The sequence below is a fragment of the Podarcis cretensis genome, assembly GCF_951804945.1.
Source record: "Podarcis cretensis genome assembly, chromosome: 3".
In the NCBI taxonomy this organism is placed as follows: domain Eukaryota; kingdom Metazoa; phylum Chordata; class Lepidosauria; order Squamata; family Lacertidae; genus Podarcis; species Podarcis cretensis.
Window position 1 is genome coordinate 67,309,773 of NC_137172.1, and position 22,351 is coordinate 67,332,123.

The following is a 22,351-nucleotide window of genomic DNA, read 5'->3' on the forward strand; positions in this document are numbered from 1 at the left end:
TTATCCCCCCCCCCTTCTTTCCTTCCTTCCTTCCTTCCTAAATGTGGCATTAAGGCTGGAAGACTGAAAGCTTTAGTATATAGGTGAGAAAAAGCCACCTGAACTATAAAAGCCTTGGATAGTATGATGGGATTAAAGATCAGCAATAACTCTCCTATATTTTTAGTTCTTGCTATCCCATTTTTACACATGTAAAAGTTCTTGACAGCTACAATTCTAAATATAGTCACTGGTAATTTTGAGGGGGAAGTGTATGCTGAGAACTCTGTGAACAGAGATTCGTGGAGGACCTGCAAATCCATGTATGAAACACAATCACAAAACTGAATTTATGCCATGTCTGCTGTAAATATATAATGAGATGATAGCTGAATATTGACAATTGCTTCACAAGCAGCTGAAGGAACACCCACCACCACCATCTCATATCTTTGTTCCCCCACTCTAGAACGAAGACACAATACTTTAAAAAGATTTAACTATGGGTGACTATTTATTAAACTTGTAGAGGTTTGCCCTGAGCATTTAATTTTTCACTACTCTTAACTATACTCGAAAAGTGCAGGCTTCCAATTGTTAAAGGTAAAAACTAGGAAGGCACTCTGCCCAATTTGAGATAGGCAATGAGGAGCTCGAAGTTAACTAAATGATGCATGCTTTTGTTTGTTTGTTGTTCTTAAACAATATGCCAAGGAAACACCTGCCATTTACTTCCCACCCCTGCTGAACAGTCTTGGATAGTGTCATAACTCAAGGGCGACCCTCTTGCCAAAGCGCCTTAAACCAGGGAGCAGTAGCAGGATATTTGTTAGCAGCCCCTCACAATGAAAATGCACCAGGGTGCTCCTCCATTTACCACAAGAGGAAGCTTACTTGTGCATGGCACCCCTCATGCCACTTGCCAAGTAGGAAGTTTTGCAGGCCTTGTTCAACTCCCTCAAAAACAAATCACAATGCTGCCTTTAAAGACAAGCTTGCCGCCCCACCAGATTGGTCCAGCCAGCATCACACAGCTGGCTCAACCCCTTACCATGCTTCTTCATGGCATAGAAGTGAGGCAAACAGCCCCCCATCCTGCTGCTGCAGGTTGGTAGTGCAGCTGTCTTGTTTACTGAGTTGATGTAGTGTAAATTTAGCCAAGGAACAGCTGTGTTGGGTTGACCCAGAGCAGTTCTCGACTTGCATATTTATTTAACAATTTTTGCTTTTTTGTTTATATATTCATCCAACTACTTTTCCCCCCCAGAAGACTCAGAGCAGTTTCCCAACCAGGTACACATCCAATTAGCGTCAATAATCTTACCACATAGGGCATTCCAGAAAAATTCACTGGGTGGAAAAGTACCTCCAAATTATTTCCAAGTCAAGTTATGTCTTTATTACGAATTATCACTATTTATAAGGCGCTGGCCTTGGAAAATGCAGCCACAGCAACTGACACCCAACTCTTTCAATATTTCTCAGAAAGTGAAGCAAGAATGCCCAGGAGAAAGAATAGTCAGGCCAAGAAAGTATGTTGTATGTGTGGTCAGTAGTGATAATATTGTGCTACACTCAATGCTTGTCTGGAATCTTAGTAGATGTTTCTGCTTCAGGCTTATTGTGGTAAAGTAGCAAAGGCTTAGCAGCACTAAAAAAACAACAACACCTCTAGCGTGGAAGCAGTCTAGGTCTACATGTGACCAAGCACACGAGGGTTGTGTTACTGAATTTGAGCAGAGACTTGTCAGTGCTAAGAATCTGAATGGATCCATATCTTGTTAGCTGTAACTGCATTTTCTCAATAGTATGAGAAGAGTGTCTTTGAGTAAGTCCGGAGGACATTTTCTTCTTCACCAAATCTAGACATCCCTTACAAGGCGGATTTTTTTCTTAAGGAGCATGACTTCTAAGCAAGAACATGTATGCACATTTCAAAGATGTCTGTTACTTATCCATTAATATTCCAGAAATACGGTACCTTTCTCAGCTGTTCCTTAAATTACAACTGTGTCTCCCATTGAGAACATTGTAATATATGTTTCATACACACATACTCAATACATAGTATACCAACATGTTATTAATATGCAGTATATATTATGATAAACTATCCTGAAGACACTTTATTGGGGATTTCACAGTTCGAAATAAACAATTGTCCTGAAAGCAGGAGTATTGATGCAATTTGTGTTTAACTGCAAATTGAGTGCTCTGTGTGCTTAATTAACACAGGTGGTGTTTTGTGGTGCTTTATCTGTGAAAAACCACCAGTGGTTTTACAAATATTTGTGTACTAATTAGGATAATCTAATGCAGTTGCTTGTACCTTAAGGATTCAGCCCCACCCAGTGAACATCTAGCTTCTCCCTCTGCATATGATAGTGAATGTACACAGGTGTGTACAAATGGGAAGGATATCAGCCATATAGGAATTCCTTTGCATGCAGTTTGGATCCTGTGAGATTCAGTGAACATTGTGAGATTCTGGGAGACTGTGTGAACAGCACAGAATTCTGTTTTAAAAAGTATAAGCACAGAAGTCAAAATATTGTTCCCCCATTTGCCACACTTTGGGGTGATGGTAGGGAACCTAATTTGTCCTCCCAGGTCTCAAAACTTAGCCCACCATAGGGTTTGGGGCAAACCACGCTTGCCTGTCCTGTGAGTGAAGTTATATGATGTCAGGGAAGGGATGATTCAAGCTTCAGCTGCAAAAGAAAAAATAGGAATACAGTGGGTGCTCTCATACTTTCTTTGTGACCAAAATTTGGCATTTTAAAAAATATTGCATCTTTTCCCATTGTTCTGCAGGGGCAGAGGCAGAGGGGTGCAGTGGGTGTGGTTTTCCCTGGGTGTTACCACTGAGGAGGGTGACAAAATGCCGGGTGGCACTTTGTCTGCTGTGTGCCCGAGCCACACGTCTCTCCTGGGAGAGATGTGGTGGCTTGGGCATATGCAGGCTCCGTGCTGCCCAAACGGACTGCATTCTGCCTCCCCCCCCCCCCCAGCTGTAGGGCGTCTGAGTGGGAGGAGGCAGGCAGGCAGACTCCGGAGGCCCCGTGGTGCACCCCGCCCCTATGGGTGGCCTCCACCTCTGATGGTAACAGAAATAATTCTTTCAGCTGTGGCTTAAGTGCAAGCCTGTACTGTACTGGGCTTGAACTTTAAATGACTTGATGTCATAAGACATCAGGTGATGGATAGATGGGAAGCCTACTTCTGGATCAAGGGCTGGATCCAATTCCTCACTTCTGCTGCAGGAAAACAGCTGGCGCCTTCATTATATACCTTTAGGCACCAGGCAAAACCCTACCTCCTCAGCCAGGCCTTTGGCTAATTAACATCCTATACCCTTTAAAATATGTTTGGTGGGGAGGGGAGGTTATTGGGGGTTTGGGGGGGGGAGGTTCTTATTTTATTTTGTTATCTTGTATTAGTATGTTGTGAACTGCCCTGAGATCTACGGATAAAGCGCAGTTTACAAATTAATTAATTAATTAATTAATTCATTCATTCAAAGGTGATCTGTGAGATGTAATCCTAACATGAACAGAACTATCTTCCTTTTGTTGTGCTGTTTGCATACCTTTGCCAATCTAAGCAATTAAATGATAGAGCAAAAGACATGGTAGAAAAACCAGAAAAATGAATTCTCTGACTACAAATCAAAACATAGGTCAAAGATCATTTGATTTAATTATGCTGTTTATTTGTATAAAGGTTAAGTTAAAATGGAATTTTGTTTCCAATTTGAGTATTTTGGCATAATTGCATGGGAAAACAGCAATTAAAGGGAGAGAAGAATATGAATTTGTAAACAAAAACATTTCTACACGATAAATATTATCTTACAACAAGAAATAAAAATAGTGGCATGGACACAAGTTTGGATCACTACAGTGTGTAAATTTGTCCTGTAAACTCCTAAGAGTAGCTTCATCATTGGCAGTAGCAAGTTGGAAGCACAAGTGCTTAATGTTTCCAATGCTTGCTCTGTTCTTGACAGGCTCCTTGTGAAACTAAAGCTGAACTCTCAATTCTACCCACTTGAAAGCAAGTCCCAAATGAAATATTTCCAACTTATTTCTGAGTTGATGTGGTTAGGATCAGGCTGCAGGTTACTAAAGATGAAAAGTGCCCGTTGAATACCCTTCCTGTGCAAGTTCCTTTCCAGACATTACAACGGCAACTCATCATCTGAAACTGCAAGGCACTTGAACATTTTCGTGGTTGTGGGTACCAGAGCGTCTAAAGCTGCTCTTAAGTTTGAGAGATTCTTTCACTTTGGTACTGTTACATGTTATTGATCACCAGATGGAAAAATTATGATGACTTTCATTTTTTTGCTTTTTTCTTTTGGCTTTTGGCTGGGCAGCAAACTTGCTAAGAAACGCAAAGATGCAATGGGAAACGCCAGGCAAGAAATGACCCATATGGTGAACGCAATGGATAGGAGTTACGCTGATCAAAGCACACTTCATGCAGAGGACCCTCTCTCGGTCACCTTTATGGATTCCCATAACTTCAGTCCCAGATGTAAGTACAGTAGTGGCAGAGCTTAAATGGTTGTTGTAACTGAAGCTGGCAACTTGCTTTGTTTCTGTGTATAGGTGCTCTGTAGAGGTGCTGTTACATTTACACTAAATAAATTAATTTAGTGAGACACTTGAACTACAGTGGTACCTCGGGTTACATATGCTTCAGGTTACATACGCTTCAAGTTACACACTCCGCTAACCCAGAAATAGTGCTTCAGGTTAAGAACTTTGCTTCAGGATAAGAACAGAAATTGGGCTCCGCCGGCGCAACAGCAGCAGGAGGCCCCATTAGATAAAGTGGTGCTTCAGGTTAAGAACAGTTTCAGGTTAAGTACGGACCGCCAGAACGAATTAAGTACTTAACCTGAGGTACCACTGTATGCAACAGTCACACCCAACCCCAATTTTGGGTGATGGCCACTCCCAGTAGCAGTACAGCCGTAGCTTGGATCTCAAATGCTTTGACTTCCAAACAAATCGACTCCCAGAAGTTGAAATTGAAACCCGGAAGTGAGTGCTCCAGTTTCTGAACGATTTTCAGAAGCCAAATGGCTTCTGCGGCTTCTAATTGGCTGCAGGACGGTCCTTGGTTTTCAAACGGTTCCAGGAGTTGAACAGACTCCCAGAACGCATTCTGTTCGAGAACCAAGGTACGACTGTATTGGTTCAGGAAGATTCCTCTCAGGCCAAACCTCCAGAAAGTATTTTTGGCAGGCGTGGTTGGCTGCAGGGTATTGAGAACTTCCCATCAATGATCTATACACTGTAAAAATGTAGTATCATGTGACAGCCCTATAAGACATTCAAAGTACATTGTTGACTTAGCTGGTCCCTTTCCTAACTAGTGTACTATCTGGCTCAGAGATTGCTGCAAGCTGTTTGGGACAAAAAACATGGATTATGAGACTAGGTACCTTTTTGCCCAGCCTAGTTATTTCTACCCTTTTCTAGGTGCTCATGTAATAGCAAGCACGATGGTAGCATACTTAAGAACAGAGCATATGTTGTCCCTTCTTTCCTTAGCCAAGATAAATCAATTAACTCTCTCAGTGCCTTGCTGTGCCCTGTTCTAGTGATAGTCCATATGTCAAATTTTCCACTTGAAGGGTGGGTTAAAGACACTATGGGGGATTCAATTTGAGAGGGGTGGTAAGTGCTCATGGTAGATTACCTCTTCTCCTCAGTCTCAGGTTTGTACCTTGAAATATCTTTTTTCCTTCCCTACTGGAACAATTTGTTCCATTAGTTCCTACAAGAGTGTGAGAGAGACCCTGCAGGGTCCAAGCATGAGGGAGAAGACCTCCTTCTCCACAGGTCTTCCACAGGAGGGTGGCCTTCTCCCTCACCGTTGAATTTGGCTTCCACTCCTCTCTCTAAAATGGGGTGAGCTCCCATTGCTCAGTCCCTGCTCCTGCCAACCTAGCAGTTCGAAGGCATGTCAAGTGCAAGTAGATAAATAGGTACCGCTCCGGCAGGAAGGTAAATGGCGTTTCCGTGCGCTGCTCTGGTTCGCCAGAAGCGGCTTAGTCATGCTGGCCACATAACCCAGAAGCTGTACGCCGGCTCCCTCGGCCAATAAAGCGAGATGAGTGCCACAACCCCAGAGTCGGTCACGACAGGACCTAATGGTCAGGGGTCCCTTTATCTTTTAATGCAATGGAAGGCCAATTTTAAGACATTTGTAGGGCTTAAGCAGTTGGTTTGGGATGCCAAAGCCTCCGCAGTCCTTGGCTGTTCCCAAAGAAAGCTAATTATCAGCCAGTGAAATCGGAAATTCTTCTCTTGCTTAGAAATAATTTGGAAGTGTTAAAAAGCTCACTTTTCCTTTAAAGTGAGTGTTTATGAGCCTAAAAGGAACAGTATGTAAATTAGGCTTAATATGCCATAATTTACTAAGAGTGTAGTGTGAAAGTAAGGTGTCCACTTGCTGATTTAAGTACTTGTGATGTTTCACTTTTCTTTCATCAGAGAATTTGCTGATGAATGTTTCAATCAAGGGCATTTCAGCTACGCCCTGTGAAAAACACAGGGTGCATTTAGGCTAGAACTGAGTTTCTAATAGCAGCAATTGCTTCCTAACTGTTCAATTAGCTGTTGGCAGCTGCACTGGCAAAACTACCTGAGAGTTTACTCTGTGGCTGTCAAGCAGCAAATGCTTAGAAGATAGCCTAATTGGGTCGTAGTGGATAATTTTGTGCGTTTATGGCATTGTGTAAAATGCAAACATTGCTTTCAACAAAGCAGACTGTGTGTTCTCTGTTTCACTAATAGACACTGCTATGTGACTTTATAAAATTATCTATGTTTCTTTATTGATAAAACAAAAAATACACCAATTGAAGGTAATGTATTTCTTCACGAGCTTTGTTTTCCTGCAGTGCCCAATGATCCACTTGTGCCGACTGCTGTGTTAGGTGAGGACCTAGTCCATAATCTCTTCCTTCATGGATTTCATCTCCTTGCATGGTTTATAACTCCTGTCAACCAATATATTTACTGGGTGTCTAAACAGCTTGTTTCAGACTGAAAATATAAGCCTGCTGTTGGCAGAACATTCGGGTGTACTCATTTTCCTCGGGCAGCATCAAACAGTCAAGAGAAATAAACGGCCTTCCTGGGCTTGAAATGTGCACTGGAAGCTGGTTTCTACCTTACTTTGGGAGGCTAATTGTTGGTTTTCACAGCTTAATTGGTGGTTGCTTCAGTGATATTTTTGTTTTCAAAGCCGACCTTGCTTTAGAAACAGTGGTGGTTTCACATATTCAACCTGATATGGTAGTGTGATTATGGATGCTTCCAAAAAGGCATTTATTGTAGGATCAGTGCTACTCATATGGAGGTTTCTTTCAGTGTCCACGCAATGTGTCAGCATCAAAATGCCAGTCTATATACCCACCCCCTGCATTTAATCCCCATTTCCCCTTGCCAACACCAAAATCCAATGTGGTTTTTTTTAAAAAAAAGAGTAGCGACCAGTTTGCAGCAAGTGACTTTTTAGCCATATTATGCTCCTGTCTGGAAGCACCCTATATCACTGATCTTCTGCAGAATAAAATTTGCTTTTAAAACTAAAAACTGGAATTGAAATAATAACCAATTGATACCTCAAAGTTTTTTTCGAAGCACCACCACTGCAAGCTACTGGGGAAACTAGAGCACAAAGAGGGAGGATTCTGAAACCAATATTAAAGATTGGAAAGGGACTTTTCAGGAGACAAGACTAAATAGAAAATGAGTATTCAGCTTCTATTGTTTAGAGTTGCATTCCCCAAAGGAGACAGTCCTTAGCTTTAAGGGTGCTGTTGAGTCCCACTTTCGAGATGCATATTTTCCATTTGTACCACTCTGTGACACAGACAGTCAGTTAACTAGCTTCCATCTTAGAAAATATATTACCTTGTGGCAGTTTTCCATGCCCTGGTTAGATTACTATACAATACTTTACATGAGGCTGCATTTGAAGGCTGGTTGGGCTGTTAACAGTGACATCCAGAAACAAGCACATCCTGTTCTTTACTAGCTACCAATTTGTTTCCACATACAATTTGAAGGGCTGACTTTGACCATAAAGCTATAGACAGCCTAGGGCCTGGCATCTGAAGAACCGCCTTCTTCTGTATGAACTTACCTAATTGTTGAGATCATCATAGGAATCCCACTTCTAGTGCACCCATGCTCTTTAAATGTGGTGGGTGTCCACCAGCGACAGGGCCTTGCAAGTGGCACCTCATCTGTACAATTTTCACTGCTTGTGTGTGTTTTCCCATCCGTGTTTTGAATAGCTTAAGAAGTATGACTGGTGCTTTTACATAGCTCTCATTTTTTCTTATTTACTTACTTACTTGTTGGGCATTTTCAATAATATTGGAATCTCCCTGGGAGATTTTATATTGAAGGGTGAGGTAGAAATGTTTTAGAGAGAAAAGGGTCTATCAAATATCCTGGTCCCAAGTAATTTCGGGTTTTATAAGTCAAAGCCCGCAACTGGCAGTGCATCGAGAAACACAATGTGTTCAAATCTGTGCAGTTCAATTGAACCAATGGAAGTTTGAAATTATCTACAAAGGAAATTCCATTAAAATGCACAGAGGTAATCTAACCTAGATGTTATAAGAGCCTAGATAGGAGAAGAAAAGACTAAGGAGAGAACCCGATACAAGTTTGAAGTGAAGTCCCTAAGATGGTTGGATGGCACCTTGTACACCTCATTTTGGCAACTCCTGCAGCCAAGCTGGTGCCAAAAGTATTGCTCTGCTTTGATTTGGACCACATCAGCGATGCTGAGGGGGAAAGTCTTTCTTTCTGGGCAGCCCAGGACCTCCATACACACTGCCCAGGCTTGCACCTCAGAGAATTCGCTTTGGTGCTGCTAATGCAGCCCTTTGACTTCACCCCCAGAGGCGCACTCCATTTTCCTTCAAGACAGACGAATGCAAACAATAATAGATGGGAGGGACTACAGCCGTAGCACTTTGCATCACAAGTGCTACTTGAACAAGGAGTGTCAGGTCCAGATTTAATGGCACCCTCAGCCTGCCAGTGCACTTCCCACAGAGTAGGCCAAAGGCTATCAAATCATCAGTAGTACTGCATTGTTGTTAAGGATGAGGCCTAAAAAACTCAGTCCAGACGTTACCAGATCCAGAAACCCATTCAACATTTCTTTTGCCATTCCCAGTCCATATCTGCAGACAGCTTAATCCTGAAGCCTAATCAGCATGTGATTCAAGATAGAGTCCTATGGAACCTACCTGACAGGTAGCAGCAACCATTAAAATATTGTCTCCCAGTCTCCCATACACTAATCCAGAAGGATATCTTAGTTGAATCAAAGGCCAGCATAGGAACATTTGTTTTATCCTTTTCCTAGCATAAATCAACCAGTAGTACAACCAAATGAACTCAAGTGCTAACTGCTGGCCAGAAACTGCATTGAAATGGATCCAAATTCAAATGGGAACTGATGCATACCCAAAAAGCTTATCACCGTATAGTGACCGCCTCAAATTCCCACACCCTTTGCCATATTGAATTCAAGCATCCCCCTCCCCTCCCCAAAATACATGGCAGTTTGGGGGCTTTGGAACATGATTTTATAACATGAGAAATAAAAAATTGAGATGTCCGTGTCTCAGGCCCTTTGGAACTTGTTATAACTTTCTGAGCTAAAAGAGTTAGGCCAGAATCTAAAAAACCATTTTAGCTGTTATCTAAGGTTAGAGCACATCCCATGGGACTTTGAACTACAGATTCCCTTGCCATATCACAAACTGTTTTTAAAAATACCCCCGTTTTTGTTTTTAAAAAGCAGCTTACAATGTGGCACAGGAAGTGGTGTTTGAGAACCACACTTCCCTGTTTATCTTAGGTGGATGGAGCTAGTTCATTGTACATATTACATTTTTATCTTGCCCTTATGATAAGGAGCTTAGGTTGGCTTCCATGGTTCCCTTTCCCCTTTATTCTTTAAAAAACTTTGTGGAGTAGGCTGGGAATTTGCCCAAGGCCGTCCTATGGGCTTCATGACTGGGTAGGGATTTGAAATCAGGTCTACTATACTATAATAGTAGCCCCAACTCAGGGCTCCATAGCTGGTCAGGTATATGGATGTGGGTCTCCTATGCACACATTCAGCATTGTGTCAAATGTCCCATGCTTTTTCTTCAGCCATTTAGTAATGATTTGATTACAGCTTTAAATTATAATTAACATATCTAAATAATTGCTAATTTTAAACTCGCTGATTGGGTGCTGTTTTCCTAATCCTTTTCATCAAGAGGCTCTTGCTGCCATGTACTCACTAAACAAGTATATTTGATGTGACATTAGAGCTATCAAAACCTCCAACTGAGTTAGGTGAAACAAATCTTTTGACATGCAAAGGTTAATCTGTTCGAATTTTAGTGAGACAGGCAGCTGTGAAGAGCAACCCCAGGGCAAAACTGAAAGGCGGCCTGACAGTTTCAGCATGCATTCACATCACAGTGTGGCTTGTTGTTTGTTGTTCATTGACAAATATTATTTACGTGAGGCAAAATGTCTTAGTTGGAGTTCATGAGAGCTTGTATTTATGTTAGAGATTTGATACCATTGCTCATTCTTTCTTTTTTATATTTGACATTTCATTTCATTTCATACATACATACAAAAAAATGGCTTTGTAATATGTGCATGTCTGTGGTGATTAAAATGGCACAAAGTTGTTTAGATTTCTTTATGATTCCAAAATTGTAGAAGCTATTTTAGTTACCATTGTTACAAAGCTTCTACAGCTTTTAAACTTAAGCTTTGACTGTTTTCTAACATAAAAAAAGTTTTCGAATGTCTCAAGATTTATTTGCTTTTTTTAATGCTTCAATGGGCTACAGTCCCTATAACTGGTAAGTATTTGAGGAGACAGGGTGAGTGTGTTGAGATGTCACACTGAACCATAGAACACATAACCATGAAACATAGTTTCAAGTTAGCTTATTTCAAACAAAACATAATTAACATTAACCAGGGTTTTAATGTTCAAACAACATGCATTACTGTTCAGAATCAACCTATTACTAAACAAAAGCTTCTAAACTAATTCTCCTCAGAAGAGGTAAACTGGGATTGCACAAGTCTAAGCCTTGCATAGGCTGATCCCCATCCTGTGGAACTATGCTTTATAGTATATTGTGTGAATGTTGGCTGGGTAAATGAGGTGATTTATATTACAAGATATATGGTATAATGAATGAAATACTATCTTTAATATGACTTTGATTTGTCATTCACACCGTTACTCAGTTTAATGAAGCACATGATGATTCAAATTAAAACCCCATGAGATCATTTAAGGAGTGGGATTATTTACTTTAATATAATAACATGATTGCTTTTATGGTACTTAAAAATGACTTTGGATTTGATCTTTGTTGGACTTTGATATGTGTCTGTTGTGAAATAGGACCCCTCTTTGTTCAGTTCAAATGTTTCTTGTTGGTGGAGTCAGATCAGTGTGGAAGAAGTAAATTCCTAAAATTCAGATTTGGAATGCAAGTAATCTGCTACCAAATTGGAAGCGTCTGTGTTCTGTCCAGCATCTTGTACAAGATTGGTTCAAAATAAATGTGAAATAGTTGTAGAAGATGACTAATGGCAAAGCTCTGCCATACAAGATAGTCACACATGTGTTTCTTTTTCATGTATTTCCCAGGAGTATTTCCCAGGTGTTGGCTGGGGCAACTGTGGCTGGCAAGCAGCTGGATAGGGCTCTATCATGCTAGACAAGTGGATTCTTATAGTCATTCTGAAGCTGTTAAACCCAAGTTTAATTTTAACATATACCTATGTCAGTGGAGTGGGATTTCAGTTGAAGGAGTTGATGTGTTTGAAAATGTGAAGGGCCTTTAGCTGTATCTGATTGTACTGATTCTAACATCAGAGCGTCATTTTATGCTGTGTGCACTAGGTACTCTGATCATCATTAACCTTTATTTGTTAATGTATATTCTTCTCTAAAACAATCTGTGTTTCTTAACTAAGTAACTATGTTATAATATAATGCAAAATTGGCATAGCTGGATCAGATCAGGGTAGCGAGGTGGATTTTCCAGAAAATTTTGAACAGGGGTAGCTTGTATAGGGAAATTTTAAGTTTACACTGAATTTTTTTCTGATGTCCCAGAGAGTGGTGTAATTTGACATGCTTATTTTACATGTTTATCATAAGAAAATTACCTTATGTTAATTTTTTGGACCAGAAATACACAAGAAGGAAAAACTAAAGCATGTTATGTGGTCTAAATGGTCTATAATGTAAAAGAAATTGTGCTGGAATACTTGTAAAAAATTAAAAACAATAGCATGTACTTCCCCTGCATTGTTTACAGGGGGTGGGACCAAAGGTACAGAAAACTATTGCCACTAATAAATTTGAGCAACTCAAAGAAGTTTGCATGAGTATGCTGAACCATATACTTGCTATGGATTTTCACCTGAAAACATTAACTACAACTTTAAAACCAGAAGCAAACTTGCCTAATACTGTATTTGCATTTAGCATCCACTCATTGTTACTTAATGAACTTCCAAAATTTGGGGGGGGGGGAGTGGAATCCATGGCAAAATAAAGCACTGGTTGTTTTCTTCTTTTGGACATTTTTCCAACTTGCACCACTGGATGAAGTGAACTTTGTCCATTCTGTTTCTGGTGCCTGGCCAGATACCTCCAAAAACACTTAAGCAGAGTGTGAAGACAACAGCCCTCTCTAAAAACAAGATCCCTTTGAGACTCTTGAAGGCCAACAATGGTTCAGTTTACGTTGCACATACTGATTATCTCAGGGTGAACTCTTTTTGTGCAATAGTTCTTTTTCTCTCTCCCCACCTCAAAAATCTCCAAGGGTACATGAATTACCTCTGTGCAGCAGCCATAAAATGTAAAGCCAGCCTCTGGTCCAAGCAAGATTGACAGCTTTGCTTGAAGCATTTACTCTTATCATGTTCTTAAGGAAAGATAGATCACAGAGAGCAAGTCCATGTGAGCTTGTAGCAGGTTTTGAGGGCTCCAAGGCAGCCATAAATAGAAGGTTACTGCTTACTCAGTATATGTATGGGGCATATAGAGGTTGCAATAGTGTTGTAAGTTACCCCAAGGCCCATCAGCTGTATACAAAAGTTAACAGCAGTTTGAGCCTATTCTGGCAATTTGTGCTGACTAGAGTTGGCCAACACAAACTGAGTTCAATCATTTACTGCTGGACAGTGAATTTGATTTAAAAAGGGGGGGGACATGTAAAATTATCTTCTGTGCTATCATCCTGGTCCCAGGTGAAATTAGCACTGCCTAGTTCTCGAGACAGGGACAGACCTTTTCCCAAAACAATGCTTTTCATAAACCCAGAACACATTTGTTGTGTGCACATTCCTTACTGTGGCTTCCAAAACCTTTACAGAGTGCAGCAGCAAGCTGATTTAAAACTGGACTGTATCTTGGAGTATTTGAGTTTAATTATTATGCTCTGGATTAATATCACCACAGATGAAAACCACAGTGCAACAGCAGAGTCAAGTCGTCTGCTCGATGTGCCTCGCTACCTCTGCGAAGGAACAGAGTCGCCATACCAAACAGGCCAACTACATCCTGCTATAAGAGTAGCTGATTTGCTGCAGCATATCAACCTCATGAAAACATCTGACAGCTACGGTTTTAAAGAAGAATATGAGGTAAAAATGTCAACAGCTGTGTTTTTTCAATAACTTAGGAGAGGCCCGTTGAGAGTACAGCTTCTTGTTTTCACGAGTTCTTAATTACAAGAAGATTAAAATGAATGTTTAATTGGGATTAAATTGTTAAAAGACCACTTCTCTGTGAACCATGAGTCAATGAAATAATCCCAAAGAGAAACTTTGAATTTTCATTGCTTTAGATGCTATGCCATAAAGCATTACAAAGGGTGTGCTTGAAACATCCATTCTCTACCGAACGTCCCTCCAGTTCTGCAGCAAATTTTTCATAACCATTCTTAAGTCAGCTGTTTTAACACTGATACTTATGTCAGATAACTGGTTGCTATCAAGGTATGGAGAGAGTAGGACTGTGGTAGGTGGATCCATCCAACCCTACCTGGTTGGCCACTGTGGGAAATGGGGTGGTAGACTAGATAGGCCACTGAAATCCTTATGTTGATGTGCTTAAACCCTGTAAAAAAATTCAGGGTACAGGGACAGTGAACAGAGCCTATAGCAGAGGCAGATTTGGGCCAGTGTGACCACATTGGGAGCTGACGCTAGAGGGTGCTGCAGGGCTTTGCAACTATAATGCAGTGAATTGAGAGAACAGAAGGCGAGGAGCAGGGGGTTCAAAATTTTTGCCTCATACAGAACTGAAATTTTAAAGATCAAAATCTGCCACTGCCCATAGCCATGCTTGAACAGCATGGGCAAGCCATAAACATGACTTTACTGTGAATGAGAAGCATGCTAGTTCAAGTCCATATTGTGGTGTTTCACTCAAGAAATACTTGATTTATTTTTGTCACTGTGACAGAAATACTTGATTTATTTTTGTCACTGTGACAGTCTTTAAGCAGAGGCTTGACAACCATATGTCAGGAGTGCTCTGATGGTGTTTCCTGCTTGGCAGGGGGTTGGACTCGATGGCCCTTGTGGTCCATTCCAACTCTATGATTCTATGATTCTATAAATCATTTTTAACTCGGAAATTCTTTCTTCACATGTTTACCTATTTGTTCTTGGACAATTTATGTTATTTGTATTAGGGATGGAGAAACAGGCGAAAGCAAGAAGCACACACTTTTTTGCAGTTTAAAGTAGCAGGCCTTGAATTTGCTCAATGTTTGCTTCTGCCCCCATCAGAAGTTTCCAGACCAGTTATTACATTCATTTCTAATGGGAAAATGTAGGTGGTTGCTATTTTGAATACTAAAACAAATGTTGAAATAAATGCAAAAATATGTGTGAATTATAATCTCATCTCTCCCCCCCCTTTTCTTTTTTTAAATAAAGAGCTTCTTTGAAGGGCAGTCAGCTTCTTGGGATGTGGCAAAAAAGGATCAAAACAGAACAAAGAATAGATATGGAAACATTATCGCATGTAAGTTAAAAGTGGATATTCCATTATGTTGATGAATATTTAGTAAACTCATACAGCATACCTGGTTCCCCCATCCATCCAGTTTCCCTGTCTGGTAGATTTGGCTGAGAAATGGTGACTGAGCATCATGGTGAGTCTGAGTGGAGTTCTGAACAGCTCTCCCTATTCCTGGTCCATCACTTTTATCATTACACCACATTGATTATATCTACACCATGCAGATTATAGGGCCACAATTATTGACTGAATCACATTTTACCTTTATAATGAGAAATCAGGGGAAGTTAAGTTTGACAATTTCTACTTAGAACATGGTTCAATGGATTGATTGTTGCCTAGCAACAACATGAGAGGGAACCCAGGTCTCTTGCTATGCTGTGTAGCCTTTCAGCTGAACTGGTGCTGGGTGGAGGTGGTAAGTGTGTTGAAGGAAAATAGAGTTGTTGTTGTTGTTGTTGTTGTTGCTGTTGTTGTTGTTGTTGTTGTTGTTATAATACGCCGCCTTTCTCCCTAAGGGGGCAAAGCAGCTTACAGATAGAAATATGGTCAGATATTTATCAATTTATGTACAGATAAAGGGTAATTTTAAATAATGTTATAATAATCAGAAGTGAATGAAGGGTTGAGAGAAAGGGGTAGTTAAGATGCAAGTAAAAAGTTTTTTTCTGCAAACCAATTTCCCCTCTCTTTAGTTCTTTTTAAATTTAAATTAACATCTCACAGCATTTCTGTTACACTGCTACACCATATTTGATTTTTCAGTTGTCTACTGCTGGTGCATTCTGATGCAGTGATTAGAATCAAAGAACCCTGACAGATCCTCAGGAGTAAAGCTTTTGATAGTTAAGACCAAAGCACAAACAAAATTTGATTACCATTTTACAACAAGAATAGCATCTGCTATCACGGTGCTAGTGGGAAAACAGCTGATAAAGGCTTAGATTTCTCTGTCCATCATATTCAGATGTGTGAAAGAGTATGCATTCAAATCACAATTTTTCAAGAGCTGAACATTTTAGTGATTGTGGTGGGCCAGATTCTTAACTGTTCAGGGTTCAGTTCACATACTACCTTTGGTAGTGATAAAGGCACCAAGAGATTACACTATGTGCCATTATTGCTTGGTGAACTGTGTTTTTTGTGACTTTCCTCCTGAAAAGCCTTTTTACTCCACCGGGGGATGGGGAATAAATAGGACTGTCTGTGAGTGCATCTTCTTCCTTCCCATTCTTCCAATACACTGATAATTTCTCTGATGGCCTTTCTCAATCGCCCTGCTTGTGAACTAATTCCACTGAGCCATTTGAGTGGACCAGCCTTTCCCAACATGGTGCCCACCAGATATTTTGGACTGCGACTCCCTGACAGTTGTAGCATAAAAATATCTGGAGAGGGCTAGGATGGGGGGAACTATACTAGAGTGATGTGCAGCATATCCATGTCACTGCAAATCCACCTAAATGACAGTGTTAAAAGTAAATTTCTCCTATGACAGGTTGCTCTTGAGCTAAAGCTCATCACAATGAAGCAGCTGCCACATGGAACTATTTAAAGTAGCTGTCATGCATCAAAGACTGAACTAAGCTATGAAGTCTAGTTTAAGACAGCTATATATGCCCCTACTTATCATCATCCATTGCATATACACATATTTCAGTGGAACTCCTAAAAAAAGAAGTGTGTTGCTTCTGCTCAGAGTAGTCAATATCGGGCCCTCCAGATGTTTCTGGACTCCACCAGCCAGCATGGTCTATTGTCAGGACTTTCTCCTGAAACATCTGTAGGGATTCATGTAGGCAATCCCTGGATTAAAGGCATCCACTAAAATGTCTGTTTTGTTAGATGCTAATATCTGCTAGTCCAGTCCCTTCTATCATTGTCTACATCCATCCACACCTATTGTACATTTGTTCTGGACAAGTTTTGACTCACACAATATATTTACAGATGACCACTCCAGAGTGATATTACAACCTGTGGAAGATGATCCTTCTTCGGACTACATTAATGCTAATTACATTGATGTAAGTAGATGATACAGCTTGGTCTTTTTCTTTCCAGCTTCTCTCTGTGAAACTTTTTTGCATGCAATTCCTACAAACTGAATGACAGCTTTTCCCCCCCAATTAAGAACAAAATGTACACTTTTCCTTGTTCTCCGTCCTAGTACTCACTGACATTGTTGTGCTTTCTTTCACATCTGACTTTGATTTGGGCTGTAGATTTGGCTGTACAGGGATGTAAGTACCACTATATGTGAATAACAGCATCCTGTTATGACTATTTAATATAGCAAACATTCTCAGTTGTGTTACTCTTCTAATTTTTATTACTAGATATATGTGCATGCCTCATTTAATTAATCCCATTTATATATCTGGTCTTTTAAATGTTCCTTTGTGTTAATAATTTATGTTTGTACCTGTATTTTAAAAGTTAGATAGTCCTATAGTGCAGTCATGAAAACCATCAGCTAAACCAGCTGACCTTATCTGTTAAAGAAAAAAATCGCATTTTGCTTGAGTATTATTTTTGTTTGCTTTGGTCAGTAGCTTTTATTTTGCATTCCATTTTCATGTGAGAAGCTGGATAGTTTGGTGTATAGTGCTGCTTCTGAAGACACCTGGTTATGATACGAAAGGGGTTCTTGATGGTGGTGAATTGTCTCCTTTTGTTAAAGGCAGTCCAGTCATGATAATTTTTCTTATGGGCTGGGGACAATTCAGTAATGGTATATATAGTATATACACAAACATATATATTTAGAGACATAGCACAAGGAGTTTCTCTCCTTTTTTCTTTCCCCTGCTCCCACACCTTTTGTTTTGGGTGTTCACACAACTCATAATGTGTTCTTCATGATTCCACCAGAGATTATGTCTTGGACAAGTATGGACATGTTTTGGAGACACAAAATATATATCTATTCAAGAAAAACAAATGGAAATAAGGGGGGGAAGGGTTTGGATATGATTTCACTGAAACTAGGTGAAAATTGGAGATTGGGCAATTTATAGTGCAACCCGCACCATGCCTACTCAGAAGTAAGTCTTGTTGAATTTGGTGGGGCTTACTCCCAGGCATATAGGGTTCAGATTTTAGCCTCAGTCACAGTGGAGATCTATTAAATCTAAGCATGACTAAATCCAATACAACAAATGTTAAGACCCATGAATGTGGTATGCCTTAGTAGGAAATGACTCAGCAGTTTGTTGTTGAGAAGTGTCAATATAAAATTTGTGGCTTTGCTGATAAATTTGCAGAAGTATTGTTCTCTAAAATGGAAGTCATTGGCCTAGCACATGCAACTCACTCTAATTTTTAGGGACCTTTGCATGAAGTCCTCTTATTAAAACCATCACAGGTTCTTGGTTAAATGCAGAGGGACACAATTCTTTCTAAGGAAACATAAATGTTATTTTACAAGCATATACAAAACGGAACTAATTAATTTATTACAACAAAATTTTAAATTGTGCACTAAAATAAATACATAAACATATAATCTATTTGAATATCAAGTTCTCTTTGGGTGTTCATTTCATAGCAGAAATTTCCCAGCTCAAGCAATTCAGTAGAATGTGTTTTATATGAGGAAAATTACACAAAGGTGTTTCCTCCAGAAGTATTTTTAAGAACAAGGATAATACATAATAATTATTGAGGGAACATTGAAGGAGAAGGTGTTTACAGGAGCTTTAGCACTGCATATAAGGCTCATATCTCACATTTGTATACAAGGGGATATAGGTACTTTTCCTTGCAAGCCTGCACTACTAAATTGCTTACTTCTTCTTACAATGCTGTGCCATACTATTAACAAAAAATGGCACTTGGAAATAATTTCCATGGGTTCTGGTTATTATTGCTTTTTTGTAGTTTTAATACACTGAATAGTGTGGAGCTCTCTCCAATGTTTGAAAATGATAGCGTAGAAAAAAATCAGTAGTACTATATGTGCATGTGTATATACATGTCTTTATATAAAGTATTATATATGCACACAATTTGTTTTAATTCTAAAATTTGGTTTATATAACTGCACAAAGTATTTTTACAACATTGCATGTAGATTTTGAATTTGTGCACACATACACATTGTCCAGCTCTAACATTCAGCTGTTCTGCTTGTTATTTATGGCTCTAATATTTTTTGCGCATTCATAGTGGAAGTTAGTTTTTGCTAATTAAGTGTGATTGTTTTGCGGCTTATTATATGGAGCAGCAAACAGAACTATTTCAGTTATAAAAAGTGAAGGCAAAGTGTATAGTTTCAACACTGAACTAATGCTAGCAGAGATCCAGTTTCACATGACACCTATTAGGAAGCATTGATCTAATATTACGTAAAGTACATATTGTATTAGGTTATATGAAATTTCCATCCAGTCTTAAGCACATTCACTCAGAAATGAAACCATTTGAAATCAATTGGACTTCATTTCTCTTCCAGCACTTTACTTGGAAGTTTTTTTTACAAAAAATAATAATAGTTAAAACTAGGCGATATAGCTGACCAGCTACGACTACCATATGTTGAAAAGGATGCCTACAAGTGTCTTGGGTGTGCCTTCATTTTCCCTACTGGATTCTACTTTCAAAGCTAATAATAGTCCATTGTAGAAATCAACTTATTTTGCTGTTTCAGGGATACCAAAGGCCAAGTCACTACATTGCAACCCAAGGTAAGAGTTTGCCAGAGTATCTGTCGTTTTGGACAGTATCTGAAGGGTTACTCCAGCCATTGTGTGGCAGGTTGTGAGAGCATTCTTCTACTCCTAACCCTACTCCTCCTTCATGTCACAAAAACCTGACCTGGAGAAAGGCTGCCGCATGACCCCTGGCTAGCAACAATGCTTTGCACAGCAAAAAAGAGACACCACAAGGTTTCTCCTGTTGGATTAGGAGCCTTCTGCTGCATATTACCCCTTGTGCCAAAGTGTATGTGGGGGGGGTAGTTTGGCGAGAGGGGTGGAGGGTTGCTTGTTTGAGTGTTTCAATTGGTACATTTGAACAGTTTGGTTTATTTTCAGGGCAAACCCCTTCTCTAGTTGCAGTGAATGTGGGGCTCTCTATTGGAGTCATGGATCCTTGTTTTTCGTTTTTGTTTTTTACACCTATATCAACTCGGTAATAGTTACAACCAGGCAGAATAATCATGAAAGAAAGATAATTTGCCTCAAAGAAGCAAGGCTTCTGCCTTATCTGAAGTGTCTCCCTTGTCATAGCAAAAACTCTTATTAATAATTTGGGCCATAATTAATTTAAGGTTATCATTTCTGGAGAATATAATGCAGCATTAACCATTACTGCAGTGAATTTTGCCCCATTAAGCTTGAAGAGATTTCTATCTCTTCAGTACTTAGCTGAACCCATGGAACCCATTTTACAATAGGAGAACCTTGAAAATAATAGCTAACTAAAATGGAGCCTAAGTATTTTAAGTAATTTAGCATCTCAGATTATAATTGTTTGAGCTATATAAAATTAAGTACTATTAAATACTGTTGGATAAGTTTCATCTAATATAGTTGCACCTAATGCTTGCTTGGACGCAGGTGGCGCTGTGGGTTAAAGCCTCAGCACCTAGGACTTGCCGATCGAAAGGTCGGCGGTTCGAATCCCTACGGCGGGGTGCGCTCCCGCTGCTCGGTCCCAGCGCCTGCCAACCTAGCAGTTCGAAAGCACCTCCGGGTGCAAGTAGTTAAAAGGGACCGCTTACCAGCGGGAAGGTAAACGGCGTTTCCGTGTGCGGCTCTGGCTCGCCAGAGCAGCGATGTCACGCTGGCCACGTGACCCGGAAGTGTCTCCGGACAGCGCTGGCCCCTGGCCTCTTAAGTGAGATGGGCGCACAACCCCAGAGTCTGTCAAGACTGGCCCGTATGGGCAGGGGTACCTTTACCTTTTAATGCTTGCTGTAAAATGTTTACTATAGTCCACTGTAGGTACAAGTAACAAAATAGAGATGCAGCTGTTTGATCGGCTTAAGAATTGCATAGCAAAGTGTCTGTAAAGATCCATTTGCTTGTCATTTACTCGTGAGGGGAAAACCCACAACAAAAACCCACAACAACTCTAGCTATGTTCAAAATGTAAGCACAATGCTGTTTGTGACTTCTTTGTTGCTTAGTTTAGGCCTAATGTACTAGCTAACAATTTTTATTTTATTTAGTGCTGTCTTTTCCTTAGAACATAAAAATAGCCCTGCAGAAGTGGACCAAAGGCCAGTCTTGTCCAACATCCTATTTCCCACAGTGGCCAATTCAGTGTCTAGAGAAAGCACACATAGAGGACATGGGTACAATAATCCTTGCCTACTGCTGCTTCCTACCAGCTATTTTTCAGTTATACACTGTCTTGAACCTGTCCTGACTAGTAGTCAATAATGGTGTTACACTACATTAATTTAAGAAGGGGATATAAATTTATTAGAATTAGAATCGAAGCAGGGCTTATTAAGTTAAGGTACTAGACTGAAACTTAAGGGACCACTGCCAATGAAATTCATCCTATGGGGGAACAGGATGGCTGGATTTTAAATAACTGCAAAGTTCTATCGTGGACAGACCATGAGGTTCTGTTGTCTGTAATAAAATGACAGCAGGAGAGCGGACAAATAGAGTTTTCCGTAAAGACTATGATAAGATGACTTTTCATGTGCTAATGAACCCCATAATAAAACTACTGATTTTTAGTACTTCAGTGTTTTCTTGCATAATGCCAAGTTGAAGAGTCTTAATGCCTAATAATCTGGTTTAAGTGAGACACTTAAGCACCAATGAAATATAAGTTATAAATGTGCAGTGGTCCAGGGAGGATTACTGGAGGCCTTCATACCTAAGGAAATAACTGGCAGGTATTTTAGAGATCAGTAGCTTGGTAGTTACTTTACATTTATTTAAGAGCATTTTCTTTTCAGGTCCGGTCCATGAAACGGTGTACGATTTCTGGAGAATGATATGGCAGGAACAATCTGCGTGTATTGTTATGGTTACAAATTTAGTTGAGGTTGGACGGGTAAGTAGTACCTTAGAAAGTGCTGAAACCTTAGGAAACACATTGAACACTGTAAATGTTTTGCTAATGAAAATTGAAATCAGTACTTTTGAAATAAAGGCACTAGAATTTGAAATGAAAGATGCCAGAGCAGATTACCATCTCCCTAGATGAGAGCCAGGAACCCTACTGAACTTGTTCTCCCTTATTCATATGTGTGTAACATGTCAAAGGACTTGTGTGCTTA

At 39.9% G+C, this 22,351-nt stretch overlaps 1 protein-coding gene across 14 annotated transcripts in view; it reads left to right on the top strand.

Moving 5' to 3' along the window:
- The window catches only part of PTPRK (protein tyrosine phosphatase receptor type K), a 352,960-nt gene that overhangs the window by 315,614 nt on the left and 14,995 nt on the right, over nt 1–22,351 (top strand). For 5 of the 14 annotated variants that reach the window (XM_079970725.1, XM_079970727.1, XM_079970721.1 and 2 more), the window contains 9 exons: nt 4,358–4,518; nt 6,899–6,934; nt 10,889–10,900; nt 13,534–13,718; nt 15,021–15,108; nt 17,056–17,132; nt 17,331–17,348; nt 19,757–19,793; nt 22,028–22,125. In XM_079970725.1, the coding sequence (XP_079826851.1) occupies nt 4,358–4,518; nt 6,899–6,934; nt 10,889–10,900; nt 13,534–13,718; nt 15,021–15,108; nt 17,056–17,132; nt 17,331–17,348; nt 19,757–19,793; nt 22,028–22,125 (712 nt within the window). The remainder of the gene's footprint in view (nt 1–4,357; nt 4,519–6,898; nt 6,935–10,888; nt 10,901–13,533; nt 13,719–15,020; nt 15,109–17,055; nt 17,133–17,330; nt 17,349–19,756; nt 19,794–22,027; nt 22,126–22,351) is intronic. The other 9 variants (XM_079970726.1, XM_079970728.1, XM_079970731.1 and 6 more) reach the window with 5 other exon arrangements.